The sequence below is a fragment of the Culicoides brevitarsis genome, chromosome 2 (genome assembly GCF_036172545.1).
Source record: "Culicoides brevitarsis isolate CSIRO-B50_1 chromosome 2, AGI_CSIRO_Cbre_v1, whole genome shotgun sequence".
Classification (NCBI taxonomy): Eukaryota; Metazoa; Arthropoda; class Insecta; order Diptera; family Ceratopogonidae; genus Culicoides; species Culicoides brevitarsis.
Window position 1 is genome coordinate 25,686,398 of NC_087086.1, and position 27,990 is coordinate 25,714,387.

At 32.7% G+C, this 27,990-nt stretch overlaps 10 protein-coding genes across 10 annotated transcripts; 5 read left to right on the plus strand and 5 right to left on the minus strand.

Moving 5' to 3' along the window:
- Positions 1–740: 740 nt before the first annotated feature.
- On the minus strand, positions 741–1,812 carry LOC134830322 (uncharacterized). Its single transcript, XM_063843764.1, has 2 exons — positions 1,653–1,812; positions 741–1,586 (listed from the first exon to the last, which is right to left on the minus strand). Exon 2 carries the CDS (start codon positions 1,581–1,583, stop codon positions 798–800), a length of 786 nt encoding a protein of 261 aa, XP_063699834.1. The 5' UTR covers positions 1,584–1,586; positions 1,653–1,812; the 3' UTR covers positions 741–797.
- A 56-nt stretch (positions 1,813–1,868) lies between these two features.
- On the plus strand, positions 1,869–5,501 carry LOC134828815 (uncharacterized). The gene is made up of 3 exons (XM_063841802.1): positions 1,869–2,107; positions 2,211–3,243; positions 4,950–5,501. The coding sequence occupies exons 1-3, from the start codon at positions 2,067–2,069 to the stop codon at positions 5,499–5,501; spliced, it is 1,626 nt and encodes a 541-aa protein (XP_063697872.1). The 5' UTR covers positions 1,869–2,066.
- On the minus strand, positions 5,499–8,592 carry LOC134830457 (cytosolic non-specific dipeptidase). Its single transcript, XM_063843955.1, has 3 exons — positions 8,457–8,592; positions 8,156–8,390; positions 5,499–6,817 (listed from the first exon to the last, which is right to left on the minus strand). Exons 1-3 carry the CDS (start codon positions 8,489–8,491, stop codon positions 5,651–5,653), a joined length of 1,437 nt encoding a protein of 478 aa, XP_063700025.1. The 5' UTR covers positions 8,492–8,592; the 3' UTR covers positions 5,499–5,650.
- A 243-nt stretch (positions 8,593–8,835) lies between these two features.
- Positions 8,836–12,182, plus strand: LOC134832356 (elongator complex protein 2). Its single transcript, XM_063846349.1, has 4 exons — positions 8,836–9,020; positions 9,079–10,636; positions 10,696–11,003; positions 11,838–12,182. The coding sequence occupies exons 1-4, from the start codon at positions 8,892–8,894 to the stop codon at positions 12,180–12,182; spliced, it is 2,340 nt and encodes a 779-aa protein (XP_063702419.1). The 5' UTR covers positions 8,836–8,891.
- Positions 12,183–12,235: 53 nt separating this feature from the next.
- Positions 12,236–13,756, minus strand: LOC134832358 (succinate dehydrogenase [ubiquinone] iron-sulfur subunit, mitochondrial). Its single transcript, XM_063846351.1, has 3 exons — positions 13,596–13,756; positions 13,316–13,423; positions 12,236–13,228 (listed from the first exon to the last, which is right to left on the minus strand). The coding sequence occupies exons 1-3, from the start codon at positions 13,647–13,649 to the stop codon at positions 12,521–12,523; spliced, it is 870 nt and encodes a 289-aa protein (XP_063702421.1). The 5' UTR covers positions 13,650–13,756; the 3' UTR covers positions 12,236–12,520.
- Positions 13,757–15,203: 1,447 nt separating this feature from the next.
- Positions 15,204–18,205, plus strand: LOC134829815 (deoxyribodipyrimidine photo-lyase-like). Its single transcript, XM_063843084.1, has 2 exons — positions 15,204–16,684; positions 17,520–18,205. The coding sequence occupies exons 1-2, from the start codon at positions 15,217–15,219 to the stop codon at positions 17,702–17,704; spliced, it is 1,653 nt and encodes a 550-aa protein (XP_063699154.1). The 5' UTR covers positions 15,204–15,216; the 3' UTR covers positions 17,705–18,205.
- Positions 18,206–19,217: 1,012 nt separating this feature from the next.
- LOC134832357 (E3 ubiquitin-protein ligase LRSAM1-like) lies at positions 19,218–23,043 on the minus strand. The gene is made up of 3 exons (XM_063846350.1): positions 21,183–23,043; positions 19,523–19,975; positions 19,218–19,467 (listed from the first exon to the last, which is right to left on the minus strand). The coding sequence occupies exons 1-3, from the start codon at positions 22,794–22,796 to the stop codon at positions 19,345–19,347; spliced, it is 2,190 nt and encodes a 729-aa protein (XP_063702420.1). The 5' UTR covers positions 22,797–23,043; the 3' UTR covers positions 19,218–19,344.
- Positions 23,044–23,127: 84 nt separating this feature from the next.
- LOC134829778 (selenocysteine-specific elongation factor) lies at positions 23,128–24,679 on the plus strand. The gene has a single exon (XM_063843030.1). It carries the CDS (start codon positions 23,144–23,146, stop codon positions 24,677–24,679), a length of 1,536 nt encoding a protein of 511 aa, XP_063699100.1. The 5' UTR covers positions 23,128–23,143.
- Positions 24,677–25,231, minus strand: LOC134829780 (MICOS complex subunit MIC13 homolog QIL1-like). Its single transcript, XM_063843032.1, has 2 exons — positions 25,125–25,231; positions 24,677–25,061 (listed from the first exon to the last, which is right to left on the minus strand). The coding sequence occupies exons 1-2, from the start codon at positions 25,133–25,135 to the stop codon at positions 24,734–24,736; spliced, it is 339 nt and encodes a 112-aa protein (XP_063699102.1). The 5' UTR covers positions 25,136–25,231; the 3' UTR covers positions 24,677–24,733.
- An 8-nt stretch (positions 25,232–25,239) lies between these two features.
- Positions 25,240–26,918, plus strand: LOC134829779 (eukaryotic translation initiation factor 3 subunit J). The gene is made up of 5 exons (XM_063843031.1): positions 25,240–25,386; positions 25,470–25,558; positions 25,745–26,168; positions 26,229–26,365; positions 26,428–26,918. Exons 1-5 carry the CDS (start codon positions 25,371–25,373, stop codon positions 26,485–26,487), a joined length of 726 nt encoding a protein of 241 aa, XP_063699101.1. The 5' UTR covers positions 25,240–25,370; the 3' UTR covers positions 26,488–26,918.
- The last annotated feature ends 1,072 nt before the right edge of the window (positions 26,919–27,990 follow it).

Here is a 27,990-nt window from a genome sequence, read left to right on the forward strand (position 1 = left end):
AATCTGAAATTGGGAATTATTTTAAAAAATTCAAAATAAAAAAAAAATATTTAAAAAATAAAATAAATAGGTAAATAATTTTTTTTTTAAATTAAAATTAAAAATATAAAATTGCAATTTATTTTAAAAAATTCAAAATATTTCGAATAAAAATAATTAAATTAAAAAAAATAAACAAAATAAATTAAAATCCTTTAAAATTTATAATTTAAAAATATATTTTTATATAAAAAGCGATTTTAAGTTTTTTTCATATTAAATTGAAATTTATGAAGATATAAAATTATTTAAAAAATTAAAAAATAAAAAAAAATCAATTGCGATTTTTTCAAAAAAAATTTAAAATTATTTAAAAAATTTATTTTTTTTAGAAGAAAGACAAAAAAAAATTAAAAAAGCTTAATTTTTTAAAATACAATATATATTTTTTTAACTTATTAGAATGTGATTTTGTGAAATTTTGATAAAAAATTAAAATGTTGACCAATATATTTTGTCTTCTAAAAAAAATAAAATTTTTTTTTATTTAAATTTTATTTAAAAAAAAAATAAAATGCTTCTGTTTGAAATAAAATAATCTGAAAAATAAATGTTAAATTAAATTAGCCAATAATTGTTTTAATTTAATTTTTAATTTTATTTAAAAAAATAAAAATCGTAAAAATTAAATAAATTCGCCTAAACAATAAAAATAGCTTAAAAAATATGTATCGAAGGAAATAAAAAATAAAAGTCAGGAATACTTAAGAATATAAATAATTATTTTATTTTTTATTGTATCCAAAAATTATTTTTTCTCAAATTTTCTCCTCAACTATCGGTTTTAATGAATAATTTTTCCTATTGCTACATTCATGCATCTGCGGAGATCCCCCGCGTATCAAAATATTCTTTTTCTGATTCAAAACATCGATCGCTTGCAACACAGACGAACAACACTCGTATTTTTTGTCGTCATCCGGCTTGCTAACACAAATCACTGGATTTTTTCGTGTCACTGGAACTGGAGATTTTTTGGCTTGCTGAGATTTCTGTGAGGGAAAATGAGTCTGAGGCTGTTGTTGTTGCACCATCGCCGCCGGCTGATAGCGAATATCTGACACATTTATCTTGCCATCGTTTTGACACTGTTCCCTCAGTCGACTTCCGAACATGGGCAGCGCATTGGGACCCTGATCCGAGCAATACCAGTACTCGACGCAGGGCGAAACGATCATCGACACCGCTTGAAACGTCTTGCCTTGCATCCGGAATGCCTCAATGTTGCCCGATTCGATGTACCAATGTTGGATCCGCAACTTGGGCTTGTACGTGTTGTTATTATTCCGATCTGTCGTGATGCCGCCACTCAACTTTTGGCATTCCAGCATGAGGCACGAGTTGTACCATTTGTAGTGATTGTAGCTGGCAACGTCGATTTTGTTGGCGTTTTTTTCGCGGCGCTTCTGGATTTGATGCGTTTCCAGATCGGCGGTCGAGGCGTAACAGGTGCTGTCAAGTTTTATCATGGGACAACGGATATCGCGCGTTGGATCGAACGTCAAAAAGACCACATCCACTGAGGTTTCGGTTTCGTGACCCATTTTCTGCGTGAGAAAAAAATACTTGTGACGCTTCCGTTTGAATTAAAAATTACAAAAATCGTTACTTACATTGGAGCGTCTGAGATTTTAAACAAAAAAACACAAAATTTGGGACAAAAAAACGTTAGAGTAGTCAAAAAATGACCAGTTTAGACACAAAAATGTGTGATTTTTGTGTTTTGATGCTAAAACAATGGCGGCTGAATGACAACTGAACGACGCTAAGACAGGCAAGCCGGTTAAAAGTGTTGAATTTATCAGCAATTGTTGTTTTGCTCTGAAACTGGTACCGTGATAAGCCAATATGGTGTACGGAGTGTATGACGTCTAATTCTGTCTCTCGTATCGTAGGACTTTCTCATGAGAACAAGATTAGATTTGACTAGTTTTGGGAGATAGACCTCGATTTTTTCGTTCAATTGTTTGCCGATAATCTAGTTTTTTTGAGATTTCGGACAAATCGAGGCATTATGACGACCATGAATGACCTTATCTTTGATTTTTTTCAAAATATTGCCTTCAAGGTAAGTTTTTTTAGAGCAACCCATGACTTTATCATTAAATTTTTCTAAATTTTCTATGGAAAAATAGTCATTTTTTAAATTTTTGTGCTAAAAATCGTTCCAGCTACCAATTCAAAATGCAACATGGTAAGATTTTTATGGTTGAGATGACTTATTCGGACCTCGAACTGCCAAAGCTGACGGAAAATGATCCTTTTTTCAAGTCATGTGTCCTCTTGCGGCTCTTCGAAGACATCGAAATGGAGATTTGTGACAATAAATTAGCGACCGAAGTGAATTTTCACGACTTGAACGACAGAAAATGCATTTTTTCGTTGTTCAACGAGGACGAAGTCGCTGCTGTTAATGCTTCTATCAACGTTTTTCGCAAAGATGAGCAGGATAGGAGAGTTTTTGTGGGCAAATATGACCTTCAGTTGGAAGAAATTCTGAAAAAACTCATGAAAGGATCGAAAAAAGAATCAGCGATCGCTAAAAGTCAAAGTAAAAATATTTCCGCGATCCGTTCGGGGATTTCTTCCATCTTGAAAGACGCTTCCGTGATAAATTCGAGCTTAAAATCCCTCAAATCTGAGTCAATTAACGTCGAAAATGCCTCGAATACGGAACCAGTATCGGAAACGATCAAAGGTCTCTTTCCCTTGTTCAACCACGACGACGAAAATATCGGATTTATCGTACTTACGATACGAATTTCGTACTACGGGAATGTCATGATGCATCCAAAGACAGTTCAAGTAACGGATGAAAAGGCATCCACGTTATTTTTCAGTAAAAAACCTTCGAATCAGGAAAGCACGATCGACTTTAATCACTTGTACATGTACAAAAAGTCCAAAAATGAGGATTGTGAGTGTCCGAAATGCTCGGAAATATCGGTGGCGAGCAAGATTTCCGCTTTTTCGGAAGAATCTCTTCAAAAGTCGTCTAGTGAGAGCTTATCAAATGTTCCTCCATCATCGCAAATTTCGATTCCAGCAGAGCCAAAAGAAGAATATGATGAATTTGTGCAAGAAATTAATGGAAATGCGATGATTATTAGAATTGCCAAAGGTGCTGGCATGAAAGTTAATGTCCTCGAACCGGAAAATGACAATTTGAAAAGTGTGATTGGGTATTCGAGGGATAATGATAATGTAAGATTTTGATTTTTTCTTTATTTTAAAATTTTTAAAATGATTCTCTGAGAAAAAAATTTGTGTTAGATGTCAAAATTTCTAGAATTCTCAAGTTTTGGGAAAAATTGAAGCAAAACATTAAAACTTTTAATTAAAAAAAATTATTAATTTTTATTTTAGGCCGCTCCAAATTTATTTCGAGCTTTTTGCCCAAATAAGAAGAAGGAAAATGAAAAAAAAAAAAATTAAAAATTAACAGTTAACAGTTTTTGTCATTAATCAATATTTTTGTTAATTTTATGGTATCTACATTGAGATTTGATAATTGAAAATTTATATCAGAGTATTTCAAGTTAAAAATTTAAACATAAAAATTTCGTAAAAAAAAATTTTAAAGAAATTTCTTGAAAAAATATGAAAAAAGACCAAAAAATGGTCAATTTTGATGAAATTTTTAACTTTTTTTTTTATTTTGCCCCATTGGATTTTCGACTTTTGAAATGGGACAAAAAGTTCAAAAAGATTTGAAGCGGCCTTAATTTATTTTTTTAAATATAATTTAACCAAAAAAAGTTGATTTTTTATTTAAATAAAAGAATTTTTATTAGTACTTTTAGTATTTTTTTTTCAATTTTTAAAGTAAAAATTTAAATTTTTGATCTTCGAAATTTTTTTTCCTTAATTTTTCAATTGAACATTCATTGGATTGATTAAAATTAAATAAAATTAAATTAATAAAAAAAATTAAAATGTATAAAAATAAAATTATAGAAATTTAGAAAATTTTCGAAAACGAAAAATGCGCAAAATAAAATTTTAAATTAAAAAAAAAATTAAAGAAAAAAAACTTTAGTTGAAAAGTGGTAAAGAAAAATTACAAATTAATTTTTTTTTATTATTTTTTTTTAAACATTTTTATTTTTTTATTTTAGGCCGCTCCAAATTTTTTTTGAACTTTTCGTCCCATGCCCCATTTGAAAAGTCGAAAATCCAATAGGGCAAAAAAAAAAGTTAAAAATTTCATCAAAATTAATCGTTTTTTGGTCTTTTTTCATACTTTTTCAAGGAATTTATTTCAAGGAATTAATTAATTTTTAAGAATTTTTGTATTAAAAATCGTATTTTAACATGAATTTTCTTCTTTAAAATTTTTTTTGAAAAAAATTATTTTTCAAAATTTTTTGACAGTTATTTTTACGAAATTTTTTTGTTTTAATTTTAACTTGAAATACTTTGAGATAAATTTTAAATTATCAAATCTCAATGAAGATACCATAAAATCAACTAAAATATTGATTAATAACAAAAAACTGTTAAAATTTTGTCATTTTGTATGAAAAAGTATTTCAATTTTTTTTTCAATTTGGCCCCCTTCCATTTTGAAAAAAAGATTTTGGGACAAAAAGTTCGAAATAAATTTGGAGCGGCCTTATTTTTTTTTTGGGTTTAATCGATCAATGAGTATAAAAATTCAAAGAGTAATTTAAATTTAATTAATTAAAAATTAACAGAAAAATCAAACATTTTTTCTTGAATCCATTGAGCTAAAAAAAATAATTCAGTAAATTACATTAAATATCATTTGGAAAAATTTACTAAAAAAAACCTAAAAATACTATAAATTTGAGAATATTTTAATAACTTTTAAAAAATTTTTTTTTACAAATTTTCTCGAATCAAAAAATTATTAAATTTCAATTTAAATATCTTAATTTTTCCCTTAGGTGACCATCCAAATCCCCCAAAACAACGACGGCAACATACTTAACGTCATGCAAGAGATCGCTTCCCGTTGTCAATGCTTCCAACAACAACTCCGAGCATGTCCTTATTCCCGAAAATGCGCAAGACTCCCAATTATCAAAGGAAATCTCAAATATCCCAACCGACCGCCACTTCACATGGCAAAAATCATGGAACCATCACCTAAAATTCAAACAATTCCCGATGGAACTCCCACCATTGACAGTAAAACTGGCGCTATTTCCCCAAAAGGCGTCGAAATCAGCAAAAAAATCTTACCAGACACGACCATGGATTCGTACGTACTGAAATTGGGAAAGAAGAAACCTGGCGGAGGACATTTGGAAATAGAATTAAGAACTCCAAAGTCACCAGATTCGCAAAAATCCGAAAATACTGTCGGCGTTCAAGTAATCGAAGAGGAATTTGAGGATTACGAGTCTTATAAAATCGGAAAAAAGGACGAAAATGAGGAAAAATCAAAGGAAAAAGGCAAAAAAGGGAAGAAAGGAAAAGGAAAGAAGAAAAAATAATTCTTGAAAAATTTTATTTGATTACAAAAATGCTTGTTAATAACGAATACGATAAAATAACATGTATATAAAGAAAATGTGATCAGTTTTTAACTGAGTAAATCACTGTTTCATGTGATGTTTGATTAAAATCTCTGAAAAAAATTCATTTAATCCAACTGGGCTACTTCGTACAAATAGGCGCCAAGGAGTTTCGTTCCCTCGATGTAATTACGAACGTCAATTTTCTCGTTTTGCGAGTGTGCGCCATCATCACTGGCTCCAACGGGCAACAAAACGACATTTTTACCCGTGGCTTGTTGCAACGTCAACGTAACTGGGATCGAGCCACCTTCACGTGTCATATCCGGGTCGACCTTATAAACGTGTTTCGTGGCTTTACTTGCGGCCACATAATGCGGATGATTCGGATCTTCGGTCCAGGGTTTGCCTCCGTGCGCCATATAGCAATGCATTTTATTCGGAGACTCACGTTCCGCCCATTTCGCATTCAAATAATCACAAACGTGCTTTTCGATTTTCTCCGGTTCCTGATTCGGCACGATGCGGAGACTGAATTTGCCCGTGACTTTGCGCGGAATGACGGTTTTTTGGCCGGGTTCGTAAAAGGCACCTTCGATACCGTGAATTGACAAGCTCGGGTAGCGCCAACGATGCATCAAAAGTTGCGTTTTGTCTTCTTTGTGCATGAGTTTGCGGGCTCCCAAGTCGTTGCGGTATTCGGAAACGTCAAAAGCGATATTTTCGTAGATCGCGTGTTCGTTTGGAAGTAATGGAGCGACGTCATCGTAGATGTGAGGCACCAAAATACGTCCATTTTTGTCGACAAGTTGGTCCAACAAGTACACAAGATCGACCATAGCTTCGTGCACGGTGCCTCCGAAGACGCCACTATGCAAATCCTTGGCAGCGCACTCGACTTCCAAGCCAAAGTAGCAAATTCCGCGAAGACCGTAGGTGATGCAGGGCTTTTCCTTGCCCAACCAGTAGTTGTCGGAGATGCAAACGTAATCGACATCCTTCAAGAAATCATCTTTACGTGCAAAAAGCAAATCATCCAAACCCTCGCTGCCACTTTCCTCCATGCCTTCAAAGACAAATTTCAAGTTCACCGGGAGATCGATGTTGAGCGCTTGGAATCCCTCGATGGCATGAACCCAACACAAAACGGGACCTTTGTCGTCGGTCGAGCCACGTCCGTACAATTTTCCATCTTTTTCCGTCAAAACGAAGGGTTCCGTGTCCCATCCATCCTCCAATTGGGCAGGTTGAACATCAAGATGCCCGTAAATGCAAACGGTCTTTTTCTTCGGATCCTAAAAAAATTATAAAAAAAAAACAATTAAAAAGTGAAAGTGAAGAGAGATAAGAAAATTGCGACGACTTAAAAATGAATCATCAATGAAACAAAGAAACAACAAAAAAAATTTGTATCACGTAAACTTTCGACTTTTACAGTCATCATTCAGTCAGTCATACACAAGAATATGAGAATCTCGTTATCATTCGTTTGTTTTGTGATATGCATTCCATCTTGTTATTGTTGACTTTTTTCCATCAAGAGGCGTAAATTTTGTATCTAAGTGTTGTTTTTTTCTGTTTTTAGGTTTCTTCAAATTTATTTTATTTTTTTCTAATTTGTCCCATTTGAAAAATTTAAATTTTACTGGAATTTTACACAAAAAAATATTTAAAAAATTGAAAATTTCAGGAAAAATTGTCGTTTTAGGAGCTTTTTTCAATGATTTTTTGACAAAATTATTTATGAAAAATTTATGAAAATTTTTTTTTTTAAATTATTCCAAAGTCCCCCAAAGGGATTCAAAACAGAAAAAAAAATTTCAAAACTCATAGCTTTTTATTTTTGAAAAAGTTATTTTTAAAGTGAATTTTAAAATAATTTTTTTAAAAATTAAAAAAAAAAATGGAAAAAATCCAAAATTTAAAGAAAAAAATTATTTTAAGAAATTTGTTGAAAATTTTAATTTTTTAAAAAATTTTTAATTTTTTATTTAATTTTTTAATTATTTAATTTATAATTTTTTAATAATACATAATTTTGAATTTCAAGATGAATTCTTTTTCTCTACAAATATTTTTCATAAAATTACTGAAAATTTTTTCAAACATTTTTTTGTGAAAAAAAAATATTTATTTTTGGAGAAGTAAATCCACGTTAAAATACCAAAATGAATATGTAAAACAAATTTCTTAAAAAAAATGAAATAAAACTTAAAATAGTAATTGATAAAATTTTTGGAGAAAGGGACAAAATTTTTTAATTAAATCAAAAATTTTTTGGAAAAAATCATAAATTTTGTCATTTTGTATGAAAAATTTTTCAAAACAAATTTTTTTTTACTCCTTTCGATTCTGAAACCAAAAGCTTGAAAGAAATTTCAAGCAGCTTAAGAAGCATAAATTTGTATCTAAGTCTCTTTTTTTTCTATTTTTATAATTTTTTTAATCATTTTAGCTTCTTCAATCGACAAGATTAAAATTCTTATCGCAAGCCGGCAACTGCGGATTAAACTTAACCATATAGTTTTGAATAAAAATCAGTAAACATTTATGAAATACCAACATTTAGTGATAAGATATCGATATTCGTTGCTGATTGCTCAACATAAAATATCCAGATAAGCCGTACTTACGTTTCCCAAAGTCGCTAAAATTACGTCGGGCAACTTAATTGTGCGTCCATCATGCAATGTCTGACTGCCAACATCTGCTAATTCCACAGTGGCGCCCAAAGCCTTCAAGCGGGCCGATGTCCAGTCGATCATCTTGAAGATTTCCTCACGGAATTCCGGAAAAGCCGACACAGATTTTATCGCAACAGCATCTTTTAGGGCTTCAATGTATTTTGTCTTATTGGCATCTACGTGACTAAACAAAAAAAAAAAAATTGAGTGAGATTCCAATCGGAAATGGAATTTTTAGTGGTTTTCTTACTCGAACAGACGTTGTAGTGGTTCGGGCAAAGACATTGTTGAGTTTTTTTCTTGTGGTAAAGCTACGATATGGAAAGTCCGAGCTCTCGAATGCGAATGAAGCTTATCAATGAAACCAGAATTTGAAAGTCGTGAGGCAGATCCACGCTTTTAATTGGCTTCCAGTCTTTACAAATGCTGAGCTGATGAGGTGAGATTTTTAAAAATCCTAAAAATTTGAAGAAAAAATGAAAATTTATACACAAAAAAATTAATTTTTATTAAAATTTTTAATTTTTTTCGGATATTTTTCAAAGGGAGGGGGTCAAAAAATGAAAGAAAACTCAAAATTACGACGGCCCAAGAAATGACAGCCGCCTGACAGCTGAAAGCATGACAAAAACATTTCAAAAACCAACAAATTTCATTGAATTAAAAACTTAATTAAGACGAAAGTATGGTAAAAATAGAGAATACTTACACCTCGGTGGCTTGCAATCGGACCTCAAATTCCCTCGATTGGAATAAATCCAACAGAATTGCTTTTGCGGCGAAGAATTCAGTTGCCATCTACGAAGAAACAGACGTGAGACTCATTTTGAAGTCATTTTTCCTTTTTTTAAATTAAAAAACTTGCTTTTTAGAACAAATTATGGAAAATAACTCAACAATTGGTCAAACACACGGACCGTGTCAACGTCGTTCAGTGGATTCATGACCGTCAAGGCACAGTAACTGGCTTAATTTCCGGCGCCGATGACAAAAATTCCATTATTTGGGTTGGATCTCGTGGAAATGACAAAAATTTTGTCCTGCAAGGACACGAAGGCAGTGTGACAACTGTTGATTCCCTCGAATTTGGCGAAAATTATCTTTTTGTGACGACTGGAGCTGATTGCACGATCAAAGTTTGGTTGGGAAAGTTAACAGACGATGACGTGAAATGCGTTCAGACGATAGATTTGCACGGGAGACTGTGTTTCGCGTTGAAACTCATCCCCGTTGATGGTGAAAAATGTTTATTAGCCTTCGGAACTGATGATTGCAAGGTCGTTTTGATGTCATTGAACGCCGAAAACAATTTTGAAAAGATTTTAGTGCTAACCGGGCATGAAGATTGGATTTTAGGTCTTGATTACACGACCAACGATGGAAATATCCTCCTTGCCAGCAGTAGTCAGGACACATTTATTCGTTTATGGAAGATTTCGAAGGTGCGAAAGCGTGAAGCGACCGAAATTGTATCGAAATTCACGGTAAATGTCGAAGCGGATGACCGACGTTTCAAGTTGGGCGACGAACTTTACAGCGTTTCGCTGGAATCTGTGCTGCAAGGTCACGAAGGATGGGTCTCGAGTGTTCATTGGCACAAAAACGGCGAAAATTTGCAACTTTTATCGAGTTCTGCGGACAAAACTTTGATCATTTGGCAGCCAGATAGCGACGGAATATGGACCGAAAGGGTACGGACCGGCGAAGTTGGCGGCAATGGGTTCGGATTTTTCGGCGCAAAATTCTCACCTGATGGCTCAAGTATTATCGGACACGCTTACTACGGGAGTCTCCATCGCTGGAGTCGCGATACCCAAAACGATCGTTTGTGGAATCCGGCGATCGTCACAAGTGGTCATTTTGCCGAGGTACAAGATTTGGTATGGGAGCCGCAGGGAAAGTTTCTCGTTACTGTTTCGCACGATCAAACAACGAGAATTCATGCTCCCTGGATACGTGACAACCGAGAAATGCTTTGGCATGAACTCGCCAGACCACAAATTCACGGTTACGATATGCATTGTGTGGCAATGGTGTCGCGTTATCGTCTCGCAAGCGGGGCGGAAGAGAAAATTATTCGAGTTTTTGATGCTCCCGTCAATTTTGTGGAAAATTTTAGGGAAATTTGTTCAATTACGGATGACGCCGAGGGAAATGAAGTCATGGAAACACGTTCAAAAGGTGCCTCTCGTCCCACTTTGGGACTTTCGAATCGAGCTGTGAACGAAAATACCGTCGTTGATGCCACGGAGCTGCCGAATCATCAATATCCGGAACATTATTTCGTGGAAACAAAGTTTACGGAACCACCAAAGGAGGAAACTTTGATGCAAAATACACTTTGGCCGGAAATTCAAAAGTTGTATGGGCATGATGGGTATGAAGTGTTCTCGTTGGCGTCATCTCACAACGGAAAATTATTGGCTTCATGTAAGATTTTTCTAAATTTATTATTTTTAAGCAAATTTTCATTGAATTTTTTTTTCCAGCTTGCAAAGCAACCACAGCCGATCACGCTCAAATCCTGCTATGGGACACGACAACGTGGAAAGTCATTCAAAAGCTTCGATCGCATCAACTGACAATCACTCAAATGAAGTTTTCGCCGAATGATAAACACCTGTTGACCGTTTCGCGTGACCGAAAATGGTCTCTTTTTGAACAAAATCCAGAAAATGGCAATTTTGACCTGGTTGGATGTAGTAATCCGAAAGGAGGAATTCATGCGAGAATTATTTGGACATGCGATTGGACCGGAGATGGCAAATATTTTGTGACGGGTTCACGTGATAAGAAGGTAAATTTTCATTTTTTTACAGTTTTTCGTGAAATTTTTAGTTTTAAAAATTTATTTAAAAAAAACTATCGAAAAAAGTTACATTCACAAAATTTGATCAAAATAATAATCGATTTTAATTTAAATTTTTAAATTTGAGGCTATTAGAATTATATAAATTAGAAAAAGTTAAAAAAAAATTGAAAAAATTTTTTGAACAGTTTAAAAATATTTTTCAGACGGAATATTAAAAAAATGTTTTGTATATATTTTTAATTTTATAATTTTAATAATTAATTTTGTAAAAAAATACAAATTTTAAGAAAATTTAGAGAAAAACTCTAAAAAAAATACTAAAAAATTGTTCATAATTTGGAAAAATATTTAAATTTAAAAAAATTATTGAATCAAAACATTTTTGGAACGATTTAAATTGTTTTTCTATGCGAAAATATTAAAAAAAAATAATTTTCAATTTTTATTTTTTTTATTTTTGTAAATTTTAGTAAAAATTTAAAATTTATTTCAAAAAAATATTTCAAAAAATTGTCTTAAAATTATTTTATTTTTTTTCAGTTTTCGAACAATTTTTGCAAATAAATTAGTTGAATTTTCATCTTCAAAAATTTAAACATAAAAAAAATAATTTTTTAAAAAATATTTTGAACAAATTCAATTTCGAAAAATTACAAAACATTAAAAAATAAAATCAAATATTCAAAATTAATTTTGAAAAAAATTAAAACTTTAAGAAAATTTAGTAAAAAACTAAAAAAATTGAAATTAATTTAAGAAAATTTTTACTTTTTAATTTTCAAACAAAATTTCTCATAATTTTCTAATTTTTCATTTCAGGTTGTTGCATGGACAATGCCACCTTCCACATCCGCCACTTCCGAAATGGCAGGCGTTAAATCCCTATCGACACTTGAAACCGAAGCTGATGTCACCGCGATCGCTGTTTCCCCAAAAAATCTTGAATCAGGATATTTAATTGCCATTGGATTCGGCTCCGGCGTTATTTCTTTGTACAACTTAAATACCCAAGACGGCGCCTGGAGCCTCGTTCATCGAATGCCACAAGAAATCGCGCATCACTTACCCGTTAAGAGACTAAGTTTCCGACCCGCTTCCGATAAAATTGAACTCGCGAGCTGCAGTGAGGACAATTCTGTTAAAATTTTTCAAATAAATTTATGATAAATTTTTTGTTAAAGAGCCAATTTTACAAGCCAATTTTTTATTTTTTTCACATTCTCTATTTTTCATAATCAATTTATTTTTGTTTTAATATTATTTGAATCGTGCTCAGAAATAATTTTTATCCAACTTCTAAAAATAGTCTAGATCGTGTGTGACGCACATTTTTTTTTGTAATATCTTACGTTCGCTCGGGGATCTTACTCACGCATTTTTCTCTTATTTTTATGTATTTCATTGTTTTTTATTAAATATTTTTAAATTTCCTGCTAATAGGTATTTAGTTTGTTTTAGGAAAAAAATTACAAAAAACGGGGGGACATTTTTCGTTGAATTTTCTACTTGGCGGCATTATGCAAAGCTGCGGTATCCATCTCGGGTTTGCCCTTTTTGTGCATGCCAGCCATGAGAAGCTTGATTTCGGCGACGGCGCGTGCCGGATTGAGACCCTTCGGGCACGTCTTTGTACAATTCATGATGGTGTGGCACCGATACACGCTGAATTTGTCCTCCAACGTGCTCAAACGCTTCTCGCTGAACTCGTCACGGGAATCGATGATCCAGCGGTACGCTTGCATCAATACTGCAGGTCCGAGATACTTGTCGCCATTCCACCAGTACGAGGGACACGATGTCGAGCAACATGCACACAAAATGCACTCATACAAGCCATCCAACTTGGCGCGATCCTCCGTCGATTGCAAATATTGCGCCTTGCCCTTTTCCTCGTTGGCCTCATTTTTGCGCTGTAACCACGGCTCGATGGAGCGATATTGCCGATAAAAGTTCGTCATGTCCGGAATCAAGTCCTTGACGACATACATGTGGGGCAAGGGGTAAATTTGCGTGGGTTTCGACAAGTTGTCTTTGTCGATCTTGCTGATGCAGGCGAGCGTGTTGGTGCCGTGGATGTTCATCGCACAACTTCCACAAATGCCTTCGCGACACGAACGACGGAAGGTCAAGGTCGGATCTTGCTCCGTTTTGATCTTAATCAAGGCATCCAACACCATGGGACCGCATGTGTTGAGATCCACTTGATATTCCTAAAAAAAAAAAAAAAATTCGCGTGACTAAAAATTCTTTCATCAGACGTCATTTGGTGACGTGCTAAAAATGCAACTGCGTCTTACCTGCAATTTGGGCTTCTCTTGTGGTTTGTCGGGGTTCCAGCGGTAAATTTTGAACGTTTTCATCTTGGGAGCGGCATTGCTGGTCGCTGATAAGTGGATGCGGCGTATCTAAAAAAGATAAAAATCTTGCAAATCAAGTTCATAACAACAAAACCGAATGTACGGGCATTGACTAAAAAAGGCTTATATAATAAAATGATACTAAATCGCGTATGTATATCTATAGTGCAAGCAACTAAGAAGGGCATCAGGTGGATTTTATCAGACAAAAGGCACTTACTTGACTTCCAAATGTGCCACGCATGACCGGCAAAACTTCGCTAAAGAGTGCCATCGCTTACGGAACGATTTTGCAAAGAGAATAAGTTAAAAAGTTGATATAAATAAATTAGAACGATCCAATTGATTGAGAAATTTTTCTCGAATGACAATATCCAGTGACCGTGATATGCGACTAGGATATTGTTTTGCTCACTGGGATGGTGGCAACAGTGAAAAATTTGTGTCTCGCAACGTAAAAACTTGGAAGAGACACGGTGCGAGACTGAGTGAATATCTTAAATCTCATGAATTAGAGTAAAATAATCAAAAAAAGAATAAAATGAGAAAAACATCAAATTTAAGTGACTTTTTGAATTTTTTTAACTCTTTTCTATAAAATAAAAATTCATAGAAATTCACTCACTTCAGAAAATAAATTATTAAAACTTGCTCAGTAAAGCAAAAACTTCGGGATTCTTTAAATAAAAATAAATGACTGATAAATAAAAAGTAAATGATGAAGTCGTTTTTCCGATCCGAAAGCCATATCTGTTGCCTCACTTGGGAACTGTAATCACAGTTTCTTCTTTTATTTTCCAGCACACCCAAGGCAGTCGATTACGACGCAATACTGCATGCATGGAGGCACGTGTTGGCTCCCACAAATGAGAAATCGGTGACGCTGCAAGCGATGGAGGCGATGAGATCCTATACAAGGATTTCATCGCCTTTGATCAAAAGCTATTGAAGAGTATAAACAAAGTGGGAATTCGTATGTAAACGGAGTGGCACTGCAAGCTTCTGTAAGTACTTTTTTCTGTAAGTCTCCTACTACTACTAGGGTTTTTTCCTTTAATAGCCTCTAATTGATGAAGGCTCTGAATTTGATTTAAATTTTTTGATATGTCGTTGTAAAATAATTTTTATAGATAATTTTAATGCTGAATAATATACTCAGCCAACATTCAAAAAATAAGCGTAATACTGAAACACAACACTCGGTGTCTGAATAAAATAAAGAAATCAACAAAGAGTAAGTCCGTGTTTAATTAACCCTCACCCAACCTACCCTACGGAACCCGCCATCCTTTGGTTATAAAAAGTGGTATTTTCAAAGAAAAAATATCCTAATCTCTTAAAACTTATTTGATGTCTCCCAGGAACAAATATTTTTTTTTTATATTTTCTATTTAAATGATTACTAGATATTCACAAAGACCAGCATGTCATTGTCGACAGTCAATAGTAAAGCTCAAAATGAAAATTGGCGCAAAATTTCTTACCTTATATAAAATTAAGTAAGTATTTTAATTGTATTTTAGTTTTTTTTTTAAATTCTTGATAATATCATGTTATTTTTGATGTCAAAACGTCGCAACAATAAAGATTTGATTTTGACAACAAAATAATTTTAAGACCTAACAACATAATAAAAAATAAATAAATTTTTATTTTTTTTGATTGATGAAAAAAAATTTTTGACAAATTTGCAAAAAAGCAAAATCCGAGAAAGTCTTAGATTTTACTTTCAAATATTAATGACCAAAATTTTAAAATTTCTCATTTCGCAGATATTTCATCTTGCGAGACATGACGCGAAACACCAATTTCTCACTGTTGACACTTTTGGCGGCCGTTTCATGTCGACGATTGTTTTGAAAAATTTAACTCGTTTCACGCTTAAATCTCGACTTAATTCCCCCATAAATTGTGTTATCTTGAATTTTTGCCGAAATTCCTTCAAGATGAGCGACGATTCTGGTTCGGAATCCTCTCCACCGTCGCCAAAAAAGGCAAAATTGAGTCCAGGGACAAGTTCGAGCGGTGCAAGTAAGAAAGTTTGTGCATTGATAAAAACTCTCGAAGATGAACGTGCAGCAGTCTGTGCCTCCATTATGGAGTTCAAGTTCAACAAGAATCGAGTTCGGATCTTGTCAAAGGCGCAAGAAGTGCGTGAAAAATGCGATGGAATCGTCTACTGGATGTCACGCGATGCTCGTGTGCAAGACAATTGGGCCTTTCTCTACGCACAAAAGCTGGCATTGAAGAATCACGTTCCGTTGCACGTTGTTTTCTGTTTGGTTCCCACATTTTTGGACGCCACAATGCGTCATTTCAAGTTTATGCTCAAAGGATTGCAAGAAGTTGAAGAGGAATGTCTTCGATTGGGCATCGGATTTCACTTGCTCATGGGTGAACATGGCAAAATGATCCCAAAATTCATCGTTGACAACAATTTCGGAGCTCTTGTGACAGATTTCACGCCGCTGCGTGTCCCCACTGGATGGGTAGAGAGCGTTAAAAGTGCCTTACCCAAAGATGTGCCTTTTGCTCAAGTGGATGCTCACAATATCGTGCCTGTTTGGGTCACTTCGGACAAACAAGAGTACGCCGCACGAACAATTCGTAACAAAGTTAACTCCCAACTGCCGACTTACTTGACAAAATTCCCGCCAGTCATCAAGCATCCCCACAAACCGATCGTCAAAACGCAAAAAGTCGATTGGAAAGCGGCTCTGAAGACGGTAAAAGCCGATCCAGCAGTCGATGAAGTCAAATGGGCGACACCCGGTTACAGTGGCGGCATCGAAATGCTCGAAAGCTTTTGCGAGAAACGTTTAAAGGGCTTCAATGACAAACGAAATGATCCTGTCTCGAATAATTTATCGAATCTCTCGCCGTGGTTCCATTTCGGGCAAATTGCGGTGCAACGTGCCATTTTGCAAGTCAACAAGTACAAATCAAAGTACAAGGAGAGTGTTGATGCCTTCAACGAAGAGGCAATTGTGCGACGTGAACTTTCCGATAACTTTTGTTTTTACAACAAAAACTACGATAATCTCAAGGGAATCACAAGTTGGGCCTCGACCACTCTCAATGACCATCGCAAAGACAAGCGCCCGTATTTGTACACGCAACAAGAGCTGGAAGAGTCCAAAACGCACGATGATCTCTGGAACGCAGCGCAAAATCAACTTCGACAGGAGGGAAAGATGCACGGATTTTTGCGGATGTATTGGGCAAAGAAGATACTCGAATGGACAACAAATCCCGAAGAAGCTCTCCGGATCGCGATTTACTTGAATGATCGGTACAACTTGGATGGACGTAAGTTTTACAAATGAAATTTCTAAAAAAAAATAATTTTTTAAGATTTTTTAATAATTTTTTTTCTCATAAAATATTTAAAATTTTCGCTAAATATTTTTTTTTTAAATTAAAAATTTTCAATGATTTTATAAATTTTGGGAGACTTTTTAATATTTTTGAATTATTTTTTTATTTTTTTACTTAAAAAAAAATAATTTCTCCTCCCAATTTTTAAAAATATGCAAAATCTTTTAAAATTTAAATAAAAAATTTTTGTAAAAAAAAATTAAATTTTGGGAGATTTTTTAATATTTTTGAGTATTTTAATTAATTTTTTTTTTAAAAAAAAAGTTTTATTTTGTAGAAAAAAAAAAATAAATCGCACAAATGCATTTTCATAAAAATTTCTCCAAATCGTTTTTTGTTCATGTTTTTGTTTTGTTTATGCTCTGTTATTACATAAAAAGTCAACTTCAACCAAAAAATTTGGAAAAATATTGAAATTGGAAAACTTAAAAATTCCTTTTTCTCAATAAAAAATTTCCCAAAAACTACCCCTTAGAGATTAGATAAAAAATTTTTCTGCACAAAAATTGATTTTATTGACCATTTATTTATTTTTGTGAGCTTGAAAATGAAGAAATAGTTTATAAATAAATTTTAACAGCTCAAAAATCGTAAAAAACTTTAAAAAGTTTGTTAAAAATGATTTAAAAAAATTTAAAAAAATTAAATAATTTTAAAAAAATTAAAATAATTTAAAAAAATTAAAATAAATTTAAAAAATTAAAATAATTTTTAAAAAATTAAAATAATTTTTAAAAAATTAAAATAATCAAAAATACATTTTTAGGCGACCCAAACGGCTACGTCGGCTGCATGTGGAGCATCGGAGGCATCCATGACCAAGGTTGGGGCGAACGTGCGGTTTTCGGCAAAATTCGTTACATGAACTACCAAGGCTGCAAACGTAAATTCGACATAAAAGCATTTATTTCACGCTACGGAGGCAAAGTTTATCCTTACAACAAGAAATAATTTCCTAAAAATTTCTCAACAATTTGATAACGTACTGAAAAATTAATGAAAATTACCAAATAAATTCCAAATTCTTTTGATTTAATAACTTTTTATTAATAATAATATTTGCGCGTAAAATTTAGTTTTTACAAAGGGATTTTGATCGCCTGCACCTTGCGTAATAATTAATCGTAAAGAGGTCAAAAATTGATCCAAAATCCCTTTTTGAATATTTTATTTAGAGAATAACAGTAAATATTTTTAACTTTTTTTTTAATAATTTAGTATATTAAGTTTAAGAGTAAATGCTTAAAATTGTTATGAACCCGATATTTTTTTTTATCAAGATGATATTTTTAGTTTTTAAGTTTAGAAGATTTTTAGAGTTAGTTGTTGAGGTTTTTACAGTTAGCACTTTGTAAGAAGAGGAAAGGGAAGGAGAGAGGAAACTTGTGTAAAAAGGGGTCGTTTTAGAATTAAATTTTAAAATTATTTCTTTTTTCTTTCAAATTGAGAGATGAAAATTCTAAAAAATATCTTAAATTATTATTATTATTTTTTTTATGAAGTAAGATTTTTATTATAAATATAGGAAAAATTTAATTTAAATACAAAATTTTTCATAAAAAAAATTAAATTAACCAAAAATTGATTTTAATTTAATAAAAAATTTAAAAAATAAAATTAATATTAAAAAAAATCCTCAAAAAAATTTTTTTTTGATTTAAAAAAAAATTGAAAAATTGTATTTTTTTTTTATAATTTTTTTTAAATTGTGAATTTAAAAAAAAAATTTGAAAAATTGTGAATTTTTTTAATAAAAAAAATTTGAAGTGTTTAATGATTTTGTGTAAAAATTGATTTAAAAAAAAAAATAAATTATTTAATTCAATTTAAAAAAAATTCTATTTCGTTTTTGAATTGAAAAATCGTAAAAAATAAAAAATTAACATTTTTAAGAAACCTTGCAATTTTATTTTTTTAAATTAAAAAGTGTTGATTTTTTTTTAAATTAAGAAATAATTTTTAAATTCACTCTAAAACGACATTTGATTAGATTTTGTGACAAAAACTGTCATTGCTTCTGAAAAATTAGAAAATTGATTGCAGTCAGATCACTTTTTTCTGTGGAATGGAGTGACCTTTTTGTAAGAAACATTTTGTTATCTATAATTGCACATCTATCGTATTTTACTGTAAAAAAGAATGTTTTATAAATTTTTCTTGTTTCCTGTAGAGTATCCTTAATCATATTGTAGTGTAAGGCCTTAAAATGTCTTTTTTTATTAATTATTATTAACTTTTTTTTTTTGGCTTCCTCAACATACTTATTTTTGTGATCCCATAATTTCTTTTGATTATTTTCTCATTTAATTAACTTCTAAGCTGAATAAAAACGATTTTCTATGAAGATCAAAGCAACACACTAATTAATATTTTTATCCGAAATTTTTCTTTTTTTTTTTTTTAATTTTAGTCATTTGGCGAATCTTTGGAGCAATATTTTTTTTTATTATTATTTAATAGTTTAGCGCACTTTTTTTTATAAATTTTTCTTTATAAAGTTTCAACACATCTAATATGGCTTTAAAAGTTTGTTCTTTTGACGAAATATCACACGAAAAAAATTAATTCAAAAAAATGTTTTAGTAGCGAATTCAAGCTTGGATAATTTTAATCCGGCGTTCGATCGAGCCTCGACACATCGGGCATTCGTCCAACGAGGTTTGACAATTGATGCAGCAACAAAGATGTCCACATGGGAAGAAAAGAACTTTGACCTGTAACGAAATTTTATTAAAAATTAATTTTTTTTGAATAAATTTTAAATTTTACCTCGGCATCCATGCAAATAACGCATTCCGAGCTCAAAATTTGCCCAGTTACGAGTGATTCTTGTTCCATGTCGTCGATTGGGGCAGTTGCTGCGACTGTTTCGTCGTTCTGATTGCTTGTTATTGCATCTTCCCCTCGTATCGATTGCAGATAAACCTCGATCGAACGTAAAATGTTGTAACGATCGGCGTCATTTTGCACTCCAGCAGCTTTTAGTTGATCGTTCGAGATGTCCTGCAACTCCGTTTGCGAGTCCTGCCAGATTTTTGATAAAAATGGGAGACAATGGACGACTCCGTGAGTGAGAAATTGGAAACCGAGTAACGGATCGATGGCTGATGTCTGCAACGACAGCTCAGCGGGTTGTTGATCCATGAGTTTTTGATATTGCAAGAGCCAGAAGTCGGGACGATTTTCACGTTGGGCCTCCATTTGGTTCAAAGTGTCGATTAACTGTGAAAATTAAAAGTTGAAATGTTGTTAAAAAAATTAGTATGAAAAAAAAAATTAAATAATTTTGTTATTAGGCCGCTCCAAATAAAAAAATATTTTTGAAATTCAGAAAAAAAATTTTTAAATATACAAAAAGATTTTTTAACAATTTTTGAATTTTTAATCAATATTTTTGTTGTTTTGAAAAATTTTTTATGATATTTTATAAAATTGATTTTAAAAAATTTTTAATTAAAATTTTTTAATCAAAAAATATTGTCAAAATTTTTTTAAAAAAAAAAATCAAAATTTTTTAAAAATTTTTTTAAAATTTTTTTTTTTATTTTTTAAATAAAATTTTGAAAAAATTATCTAAAAAATTGAAAAATAAAAAGTTTAAAATTGTAAAAAAAAATTAAAAAAATTTTTAACTTTTTTTTTTAATTTGCCCCATTGGATTTACGGCTTTTGAAATGGTGCATGGGACAAAAACATAGGAAAAAATTTGAAGCGGCCTTATTTAAAAAAATACATATATAAATTTTAGAAAAAAATCTTTTATTAGTTTTTTCCACATTTCTCATAATTTTTAATTTTTTAATTTTAAAAAAAAAAATATTTTATATGAATTTTTTTCTCGAAAATTTTTTTAATAAAAATATTTTACATTTTTTTTTTTTTTTTTTTTTGAAAATTATTGATCTTAATTTATTTCAAACTTAAAAAAATATCAAAAATTGAATAAAAATTATTTTAAAACTTTTTTTTTAATTTTTTAAATAAAATTTTGAAAAAAATCTTTTGGTACAAAAAAAAAATTAGAGGGGCCTAAAATTGTGAAAAATTTTTTTTTAAAAAAAAAAATGTATTTAAATTTTTAATTTTTTAAGGCCAAAAAATTTTTTGAAATTTTTAAATTTTTTTTTAAATTGGATTTTTAAAATAAAAAAAAAATTGAAAACTTTTTCATACAAAATTAAAATGTTTTATTTCAAATTTTTAATTTTAGTAGACTTTATTTAGAAAAATTTCAAAATGTTTTAATTTTTGTCAGCAAGAAATATTTTCTAATAATTTTTCAAAAATTCCTTTAAAAAAAAAAAAATATTTTCGCAAGAAAATTCATATATTTAAAAAAAAATTTTTTTTAATTTAATTTTTTTTTTCAAATTTAAAAAAATTTTTTTGACTTTAATTTGAAGCAGTTAAACACAAAAATAAAACTTACCTCACGCTTCCTTTGGTCACGCTGATCCATCAAATCCAACAAAACATAAGTAATCTCAATCCTCCGATTCGCCAAGTCATTAATATGCTCGTCAATATGCAACTTTTTCTTATCAATCTCGAGTTGCGTCAATTTTCCCAATTCACTCTCGAGAATGCGAATTTGCTCCATCAAACCCCACGAGCGCGAATCATTTTTCGTAATAAGCGTCGCCACCGCAGACTTTTGCACCTCCTCATTGAGCGCCACTTCATCCAGGATCGATCCGCGGTTCTGATCGTACTTTTGGTAGACATTGTTGAGCATCAAACTGGACATTTGTTCTTGTTCGAGAATCGTTTTCGACGTTGCTTCACGTTGATCTTGGAATTTTGTGATCGTCGCCATTTCCTGGTCGAGCAACGAAGTCATTTGATCGATAATTTCTTGTTTCCTTAACGCGCTCTGTTGAATCATGAGTTTTTCGAGGAGCAATTCTTGTTCTTCGCGCTCGCGTTCCAACAGAATTGGGTCCGGACCGTTCTTGAGACATAAGAGATTTTGTAAAACTTGTTTGCTTTGCTCTTCTGCCTTGACAATGTCCTCGATGAGACGATTTCTTTCGGATTCCTTCAAACTTTGTAGTTGCAAGACCTTATTTTCTGTCTCATTTTGTTCATTTTGCATTGTTTGGATGAGTTCGCGCCTTCGTCGCATCTGTTCTTCGTGAAATTTGACTTCAAGCTCGTTATTTCGTTCCATTTGCGCGCGTTCTTTTTCCAAAAAAGCTCGTTCCTTGCTGGCTTTTTCGTTTTTGAGCGCCATAAATCGGGTATGAGCGTCATCTAGTGTCGATTGGACTTTCAGTGCGTTGTCAGTAGCGACATCTACGGCTTCTTCTTGAAACAAAACCACTTCCCCGGTTGATAGGTATTTCAAAATATTCGCTGTTCCACCGCGACAAATCTCGGGCGGAGGTTCCGTGATGTTTTGCACATCGAAAATGATGTCCATGAGGTCTTGGCACGTCGCTAAGCCGCCATGCAAGACATGCAGCGCCGCATTTCCCTTGACATTGAGCACTTTGAGCGAAGGCATCACCACAATTTCCTGTATCGAAGACAGTCTGTTGCCCGAAATGTCGAGCAAAACTAATTTCTTAAGCTTATTGATGGCGGGCGGCAAGACGCCAAGTTGATTATTTGCGACAAAAAGTTCCCTGAGATTTTCGAGTCGGCCAATGTCGTCGGGCAAACGTTTTAATTGATTATCCGCGATATTGAGTGTCGTGAGTAAATGCAAATCTTGTAGCATACCGCCTCCCTTGAGACTTTGCAGGCGATTGGCGTTGAGAAAAAGCTCCCGTTTTCGCAGTACGTTGCAGAGGACAAACACCCCGTTAGGCACTTCCTTCAAATTGCATCCAGCCAGATCGAAAATCTCGTCGGGCGTTTCGCGCGACCACATCATCTTCCGTTCGAGGCGTGCTTTGAAGTCGACAGCCTCCTCGCCCACTTCTGCATCCGTCGCCGTCATTCTGTTTGTGCAAAGGAAATTGCTGAGAACCGTTGCTTTCGATGAAATTATGTCGGACGGTGATGATGGGGGCTGGTCATGCGACAACGGACAACCCATCAATCTGTATTGCTTCTTCACTTTTCATAAAAATTCTTCGTTATTCGTGGAAATTTATCATTTTTTGCTTTTTTTTCTTCCTTCAAATGCGACTAATTTGCCATCATAACATCTTTGACGCCACAAAAAATTAGTTGACGCCTCGTTTTCGCACAATAACTATTGACTTGGCTGTCTTCGCTAAAGCCTTACATGGGATTAAGGGATTATTCGTATCGATTTTCCGATTTTTCAAAGTAGTTTTTCACGAGATTCCTTAATTGTTTACAATTTTTGGGCACTCTCGTCACTATGGATTTCACATGCAATTCAGTCGCGCGCCTCTGTGACTACGAAAAACTCAAAAAATGTCCTGTTTGAACATCAATATCGGAATTTTGGGACATGTTGACTCAGGAAAGACCACTTTAGCGAAAAATTTGAGCGAAATCGGGAGCACAGCAGCATTTGACAAGTCGCGACAGAGTCAGGAACGCGGAATTACCCTCGATTTGGGATTCAGTGCCTTACGAACTTCACTTCCTCCGCATTTTAACACCGAAAATTCGCAGGATTTGCAGCTAACTTTCGTCGATTGTCCCGGACATGCCTCGTTATTGAAGACAATCATCGGCGGCGCTCAAATAATTGACTTTATCATTTTAGTGGTTGATGTCACGAAGGGAATTCAAACGCAAACCGCCGAATGTCTCGTCATCGGAGAGATAACGTGTCCCGGAAAGCTGTTAATTGCCTTAAATAAAATAGATTTGCTCGAAGATGGACCGAAAAGACCCTTGTTGATCGAAAAAATGACGAAAAAACTCAAAATTGTATTGAGCACAACGAGTTTCAAGGAAGCAAAAATCGTTCCGGTGTCCGCGACGAGCGAAAATAAGCTAACTGATTTTTTAGAAGTGCTTAAAAATGAAATTTCGATGCCAATTCGGAGGAATATTGATCTTCCCTTCCTTTTTGCAGTGGATCACTGCTTTCAAATAACCGGGCAAGGCACTGTTTGTACGGGAACTATCCTCCAGGGACAGATTTCCGTTGGAGACGAGGTGGAAATCCCCAAAATGGGCCTCTCGCGAAAAGTTAAGTCGATGCAAATGTATCGGAAAGGTATTCGACATGCCATGCAAGGCGATCGTGTGGGAATTTGCTTGACGCAATTCAGTCACAGCGATATGGAGAGAGGGATTTTGGCGGCGCCAGGCTTTTTGAGGCATATTTACGTCGTTGTACTCAAAATCCATCAAATAAAATATTTTAAACAGACGATAAAGGCTAAAAGTAAACTTCACATGAGCATCGGACACGAAACGGTCTTAGGAAAAGTCCTTTTTTACACGAAAAATGAAGACAATCAACTATTGTACAAGGAAAATTTGGAACCAGAGACACAGGAAACGAATATTTTTGCTATAATTGAGTTTGAAAAGCCAGTTTTGGTCGCAAAAGACATGCTCGTGATCGCCTCCAACCTCACAGAGGTGCACAAAAACTCCTGTCGTCTTGCGTTCTACGGATTTGTGGAACAATTGTGCGACGATCGTGAATATTCTACGTCATTCCTGCCAAAATTTCAAATTTTCAAGGAAAAAATGAAAACGGGTAACATCCAACGTGTCGTCAATGACAACGAAATCATCGGCATTAATCTTTTCAAGAAGGAAAGTGATCGTCAACTGTACATTGGACTAAAAATAGAACTCACAACCGGCGAAACGGGCGTCATTGAAGGCACTTTCGGGCAAACCAATAAAATAAAAATTCGATTAAATCATCCTTTGAGCCCCGAAACACAAGAAAAGCTGGAAAAACGAGAAGAAGTCAGGATTTTATTAAAATTCAAAAAGTTCATCTTCGAAAAGACGAACAATAAAAGGATTCGTCAGTGATTTTTTCGGATTTTTTATTTACAACGAATAGTTCTTACTCGACTAGAAGGTACTTTACTCGGGTTTTTCCGCCATCGCGCCCTTAATTGCATCGTTTGCCTTCTTCATGCCTTGCCCGAGGTAGCACGGAATCATTTTGACGAAGCGAAAAGTGCCTTTGACACCTTCGTTGTAGTAGTGGTTGACGATGAAACCAACTTCGCCCGATGTGGGCATCGGTGGCGGCTCATAATTCACCGTAGCTCGCACTTTTTTGCACACAGGCTCCATTTCCTGCTGGATTTTCGTGTACAATTTGTGTGTGGATTCCGCATCGCCCCAAACTCCGAGTTCTCGCGAATAGTGAACGGCTCCCACGCAGCAGCCAGCCTTGATTGCAGTTCTGAAAAAGTGTCGCAAAAGTTAAAAAATGTTAAAATTTCGAAAAAAAATGCTGAAAAATCACCTGATAATCATTTTCAATAAAAATCTCGAACCACGGCCGTGAAAAAATCACTTGTTTTGACAGCGAATTTACGTAATCCGTCAAAAATTTGACATTTTCCAAAGTCTTGACGTTTGAAATTTCGTAAAACGTCAAATTAAAACTTTCTGCGATAAAGATTTGGTGGATTCCAGCCAAATTTGTTCGAATTTCTCGAGAAAATTCGCATCTTAGACGCTAAAAATACTAAAATCAGCTTTATGAAGCATGGAGGACGACTGGGGTAAGGAATTTTCGTCTTCAAATGCCCTCGAAACACGAAATAATCGTGAAAATTGTGTGTGCCAAATTTTTTTTTGCTTGCAGAAGCACTAGCTGATTCATCGAAAGTGGTGAAACCCAAACCCGTGAACGTGAATAAATGGGATGGCGAGGATATCGAGGAAGATGTCAAGGTAAAAAATTCAAAAAAATGTTAAAAATGCAGGAAAAATGCATTTTTTTGTGATTTGGTGTTGATGACATAGGCATTCCATGTGGTGAAAGTCACATTTCGTACGTAACATATGGAGTGGCCTTGTGCATTGTTGTTGTTTTTGTGTACAGACTTGTTGCAAATTATCAATTTCACACATTTTCAGGACTCCTGGGAAGACGAAGACGAGGAAGAAGACTCGAAAAAGGACAGCAACGACAGTACGCCCGTAAAAACGAAGCCCAAGAAAACGCTACAACAAAAAATCGCGGAAAAGGAACGTGCCCGATTGGAGGAAATTGAGAGGAAACGTCGCGAAAAGGAAGAAGCTGAGATGACGCCGGAGCAGAGACTCGCGGAAAAGGCTCGCATCCAAAAGTTGCAGGAGGAAAATGACCTAAAACTCGCATTGGAGACCTTTGGACTGACGGATGCAGGTGCGACGGGCGGCATTGATGCCCGAAACCCACAAACTGTGGAGGAATTTACCGAATTAGCCGATGCAATTAGTAAAAAGGTCTTGCAATTCAAACTTCGCGACGAATTTCCAAACTTTGCCGAGGAGCTTGTGCGCAACATTTGTGCCAGCAGTGAGTTTATTTGATTTTTTTCGATGAAAAATTGAATTTTTAACCAAAATTTCTTTGCAGTGACATCGACTCACATTAGGAAAATTAAAACGACGGTAGATAACATGTACCTAGAAAAGCAAAAACTTGAAAAGGGCGACAAACCGAAGAAGAAAGGTGGCAAAGTCAAGGCCAAATTGAGAGTTGAAGGAGAAAATGTAAGAAAAAAAAAATTTTTTTCTAGAAATTTCCGAAATTCTTATCATTTTTTGTTTTGCAGTCACGACTCGACGACCTCTCAACCCAATACGATTACGATGAGATGGATGACTTTATGTAACACCCGAGAGCTGCTAATCACTTCTTCTACGATATTACTGCAAGAAAGCTGTACATGAGTTTTATCATTTTTCATATATATTTTTATTATTACCACACCAAGTGCTCAAAATTCGCGTGTTTTTGTTTTGCACTTTTTGTTCACAAGTCTTTTCAAATTCGCGAAATTATTTTTTTTTAAATATAAAATGTTAGAAAATCGAGTGAAAATTCAATATTTCTAAAGATTAAACTGCCATAAGTTGTTTTTTGCCCCATGTTATCGATAAATCATCAAATATTGTATAAAATTTAAGAGAATTTGTACATAAAAAATGCTTAAAATCCCGTGTACAGACCTATTACAACACACAATAGAACAGTGACAAAATCAAATAATAATGAAGTTAATTCGTTAATTAAATTCGAAAAAAAGTGTTTTTTTTTACAATTAAGTTTTTCAGGCTTATTAAATAAAAGAGGTTTTGAAATACTTTTTAAACAAAATTTTTGAGTTTTAACAATTTTTTACCGTTTATCATTTTTTTGTTAATTTTAAAGTTTGATATTTAAAATGTATTATAAGTGAAAGATAAAAAAAACGTGAAAAATTACAAATTAAAAATTTCAAAATAATTTCATCCTTAAAATAAAAAAATGATCAAAATTAATTTTTTAAAATAATGTAAAAATTTGTTAAAAATTATATAGAAAATTATGAAAATAGTAAAAAAAACGCCATTTAAAAATAAAAAATGATCAAAATTTTTATTTTTTTTTAATTTAAAAAAAAATTTGAAAAATTTTTTTTTTATATTTTAGAAAATTTTTTAAAAAAGAAATTTAAGATAATCAGCAGCAGATAAAGCAGCTTTTATAAAATATTTTAAATTAATTTTAAAATCATTAATTTTTTATTTAATTTAATTTTTTTGTCTTGAAATTTTAATTTTTTTTCAAAACAAATGATTTAAAAAATTGAAAAATAATTTTTCAAAAAATTCTATTTCAAAAAATTCAAAAAATTTTTTGGAAATCAAAAAAAGGAAGAAAAATCTTAACGAAGTCAAATTAAATTTATTATTTTTTTTTTATTTTGATTATCTTAAATTTCGGCATTTTGAATTTTTAACTTTTTAAATAATAAAAAAAAAATTAAAATAAAATAAAAAAATTTTTAATTTTTAAAATTAAAAAAAAAGTAAAAATTTTCTCATAAATGGCGTTTTTTTTGCTATTTTAATAATTTTTAATCAATTTTTACATTATTTTTAAAAAATTAATTTTAATCATTTTTTATTTTAAGATGAAATTAATTTTAATATTCATGATGATTTTTTTACAAAAATATATTTTTTTAATTTGTAATTTTTCATGTTTTTTCAAATTTTTGAATTGAAAATTGAAAATTTTCAAGCAAAAAAAAATTTCAAAGCAAAACAACAAAAAAATTTGATAAACGGTCAAAAAATTGTAGTCATTTTTTTAAATAATTAAATTTTTATTTTTTTTAAATTTCGTCCTC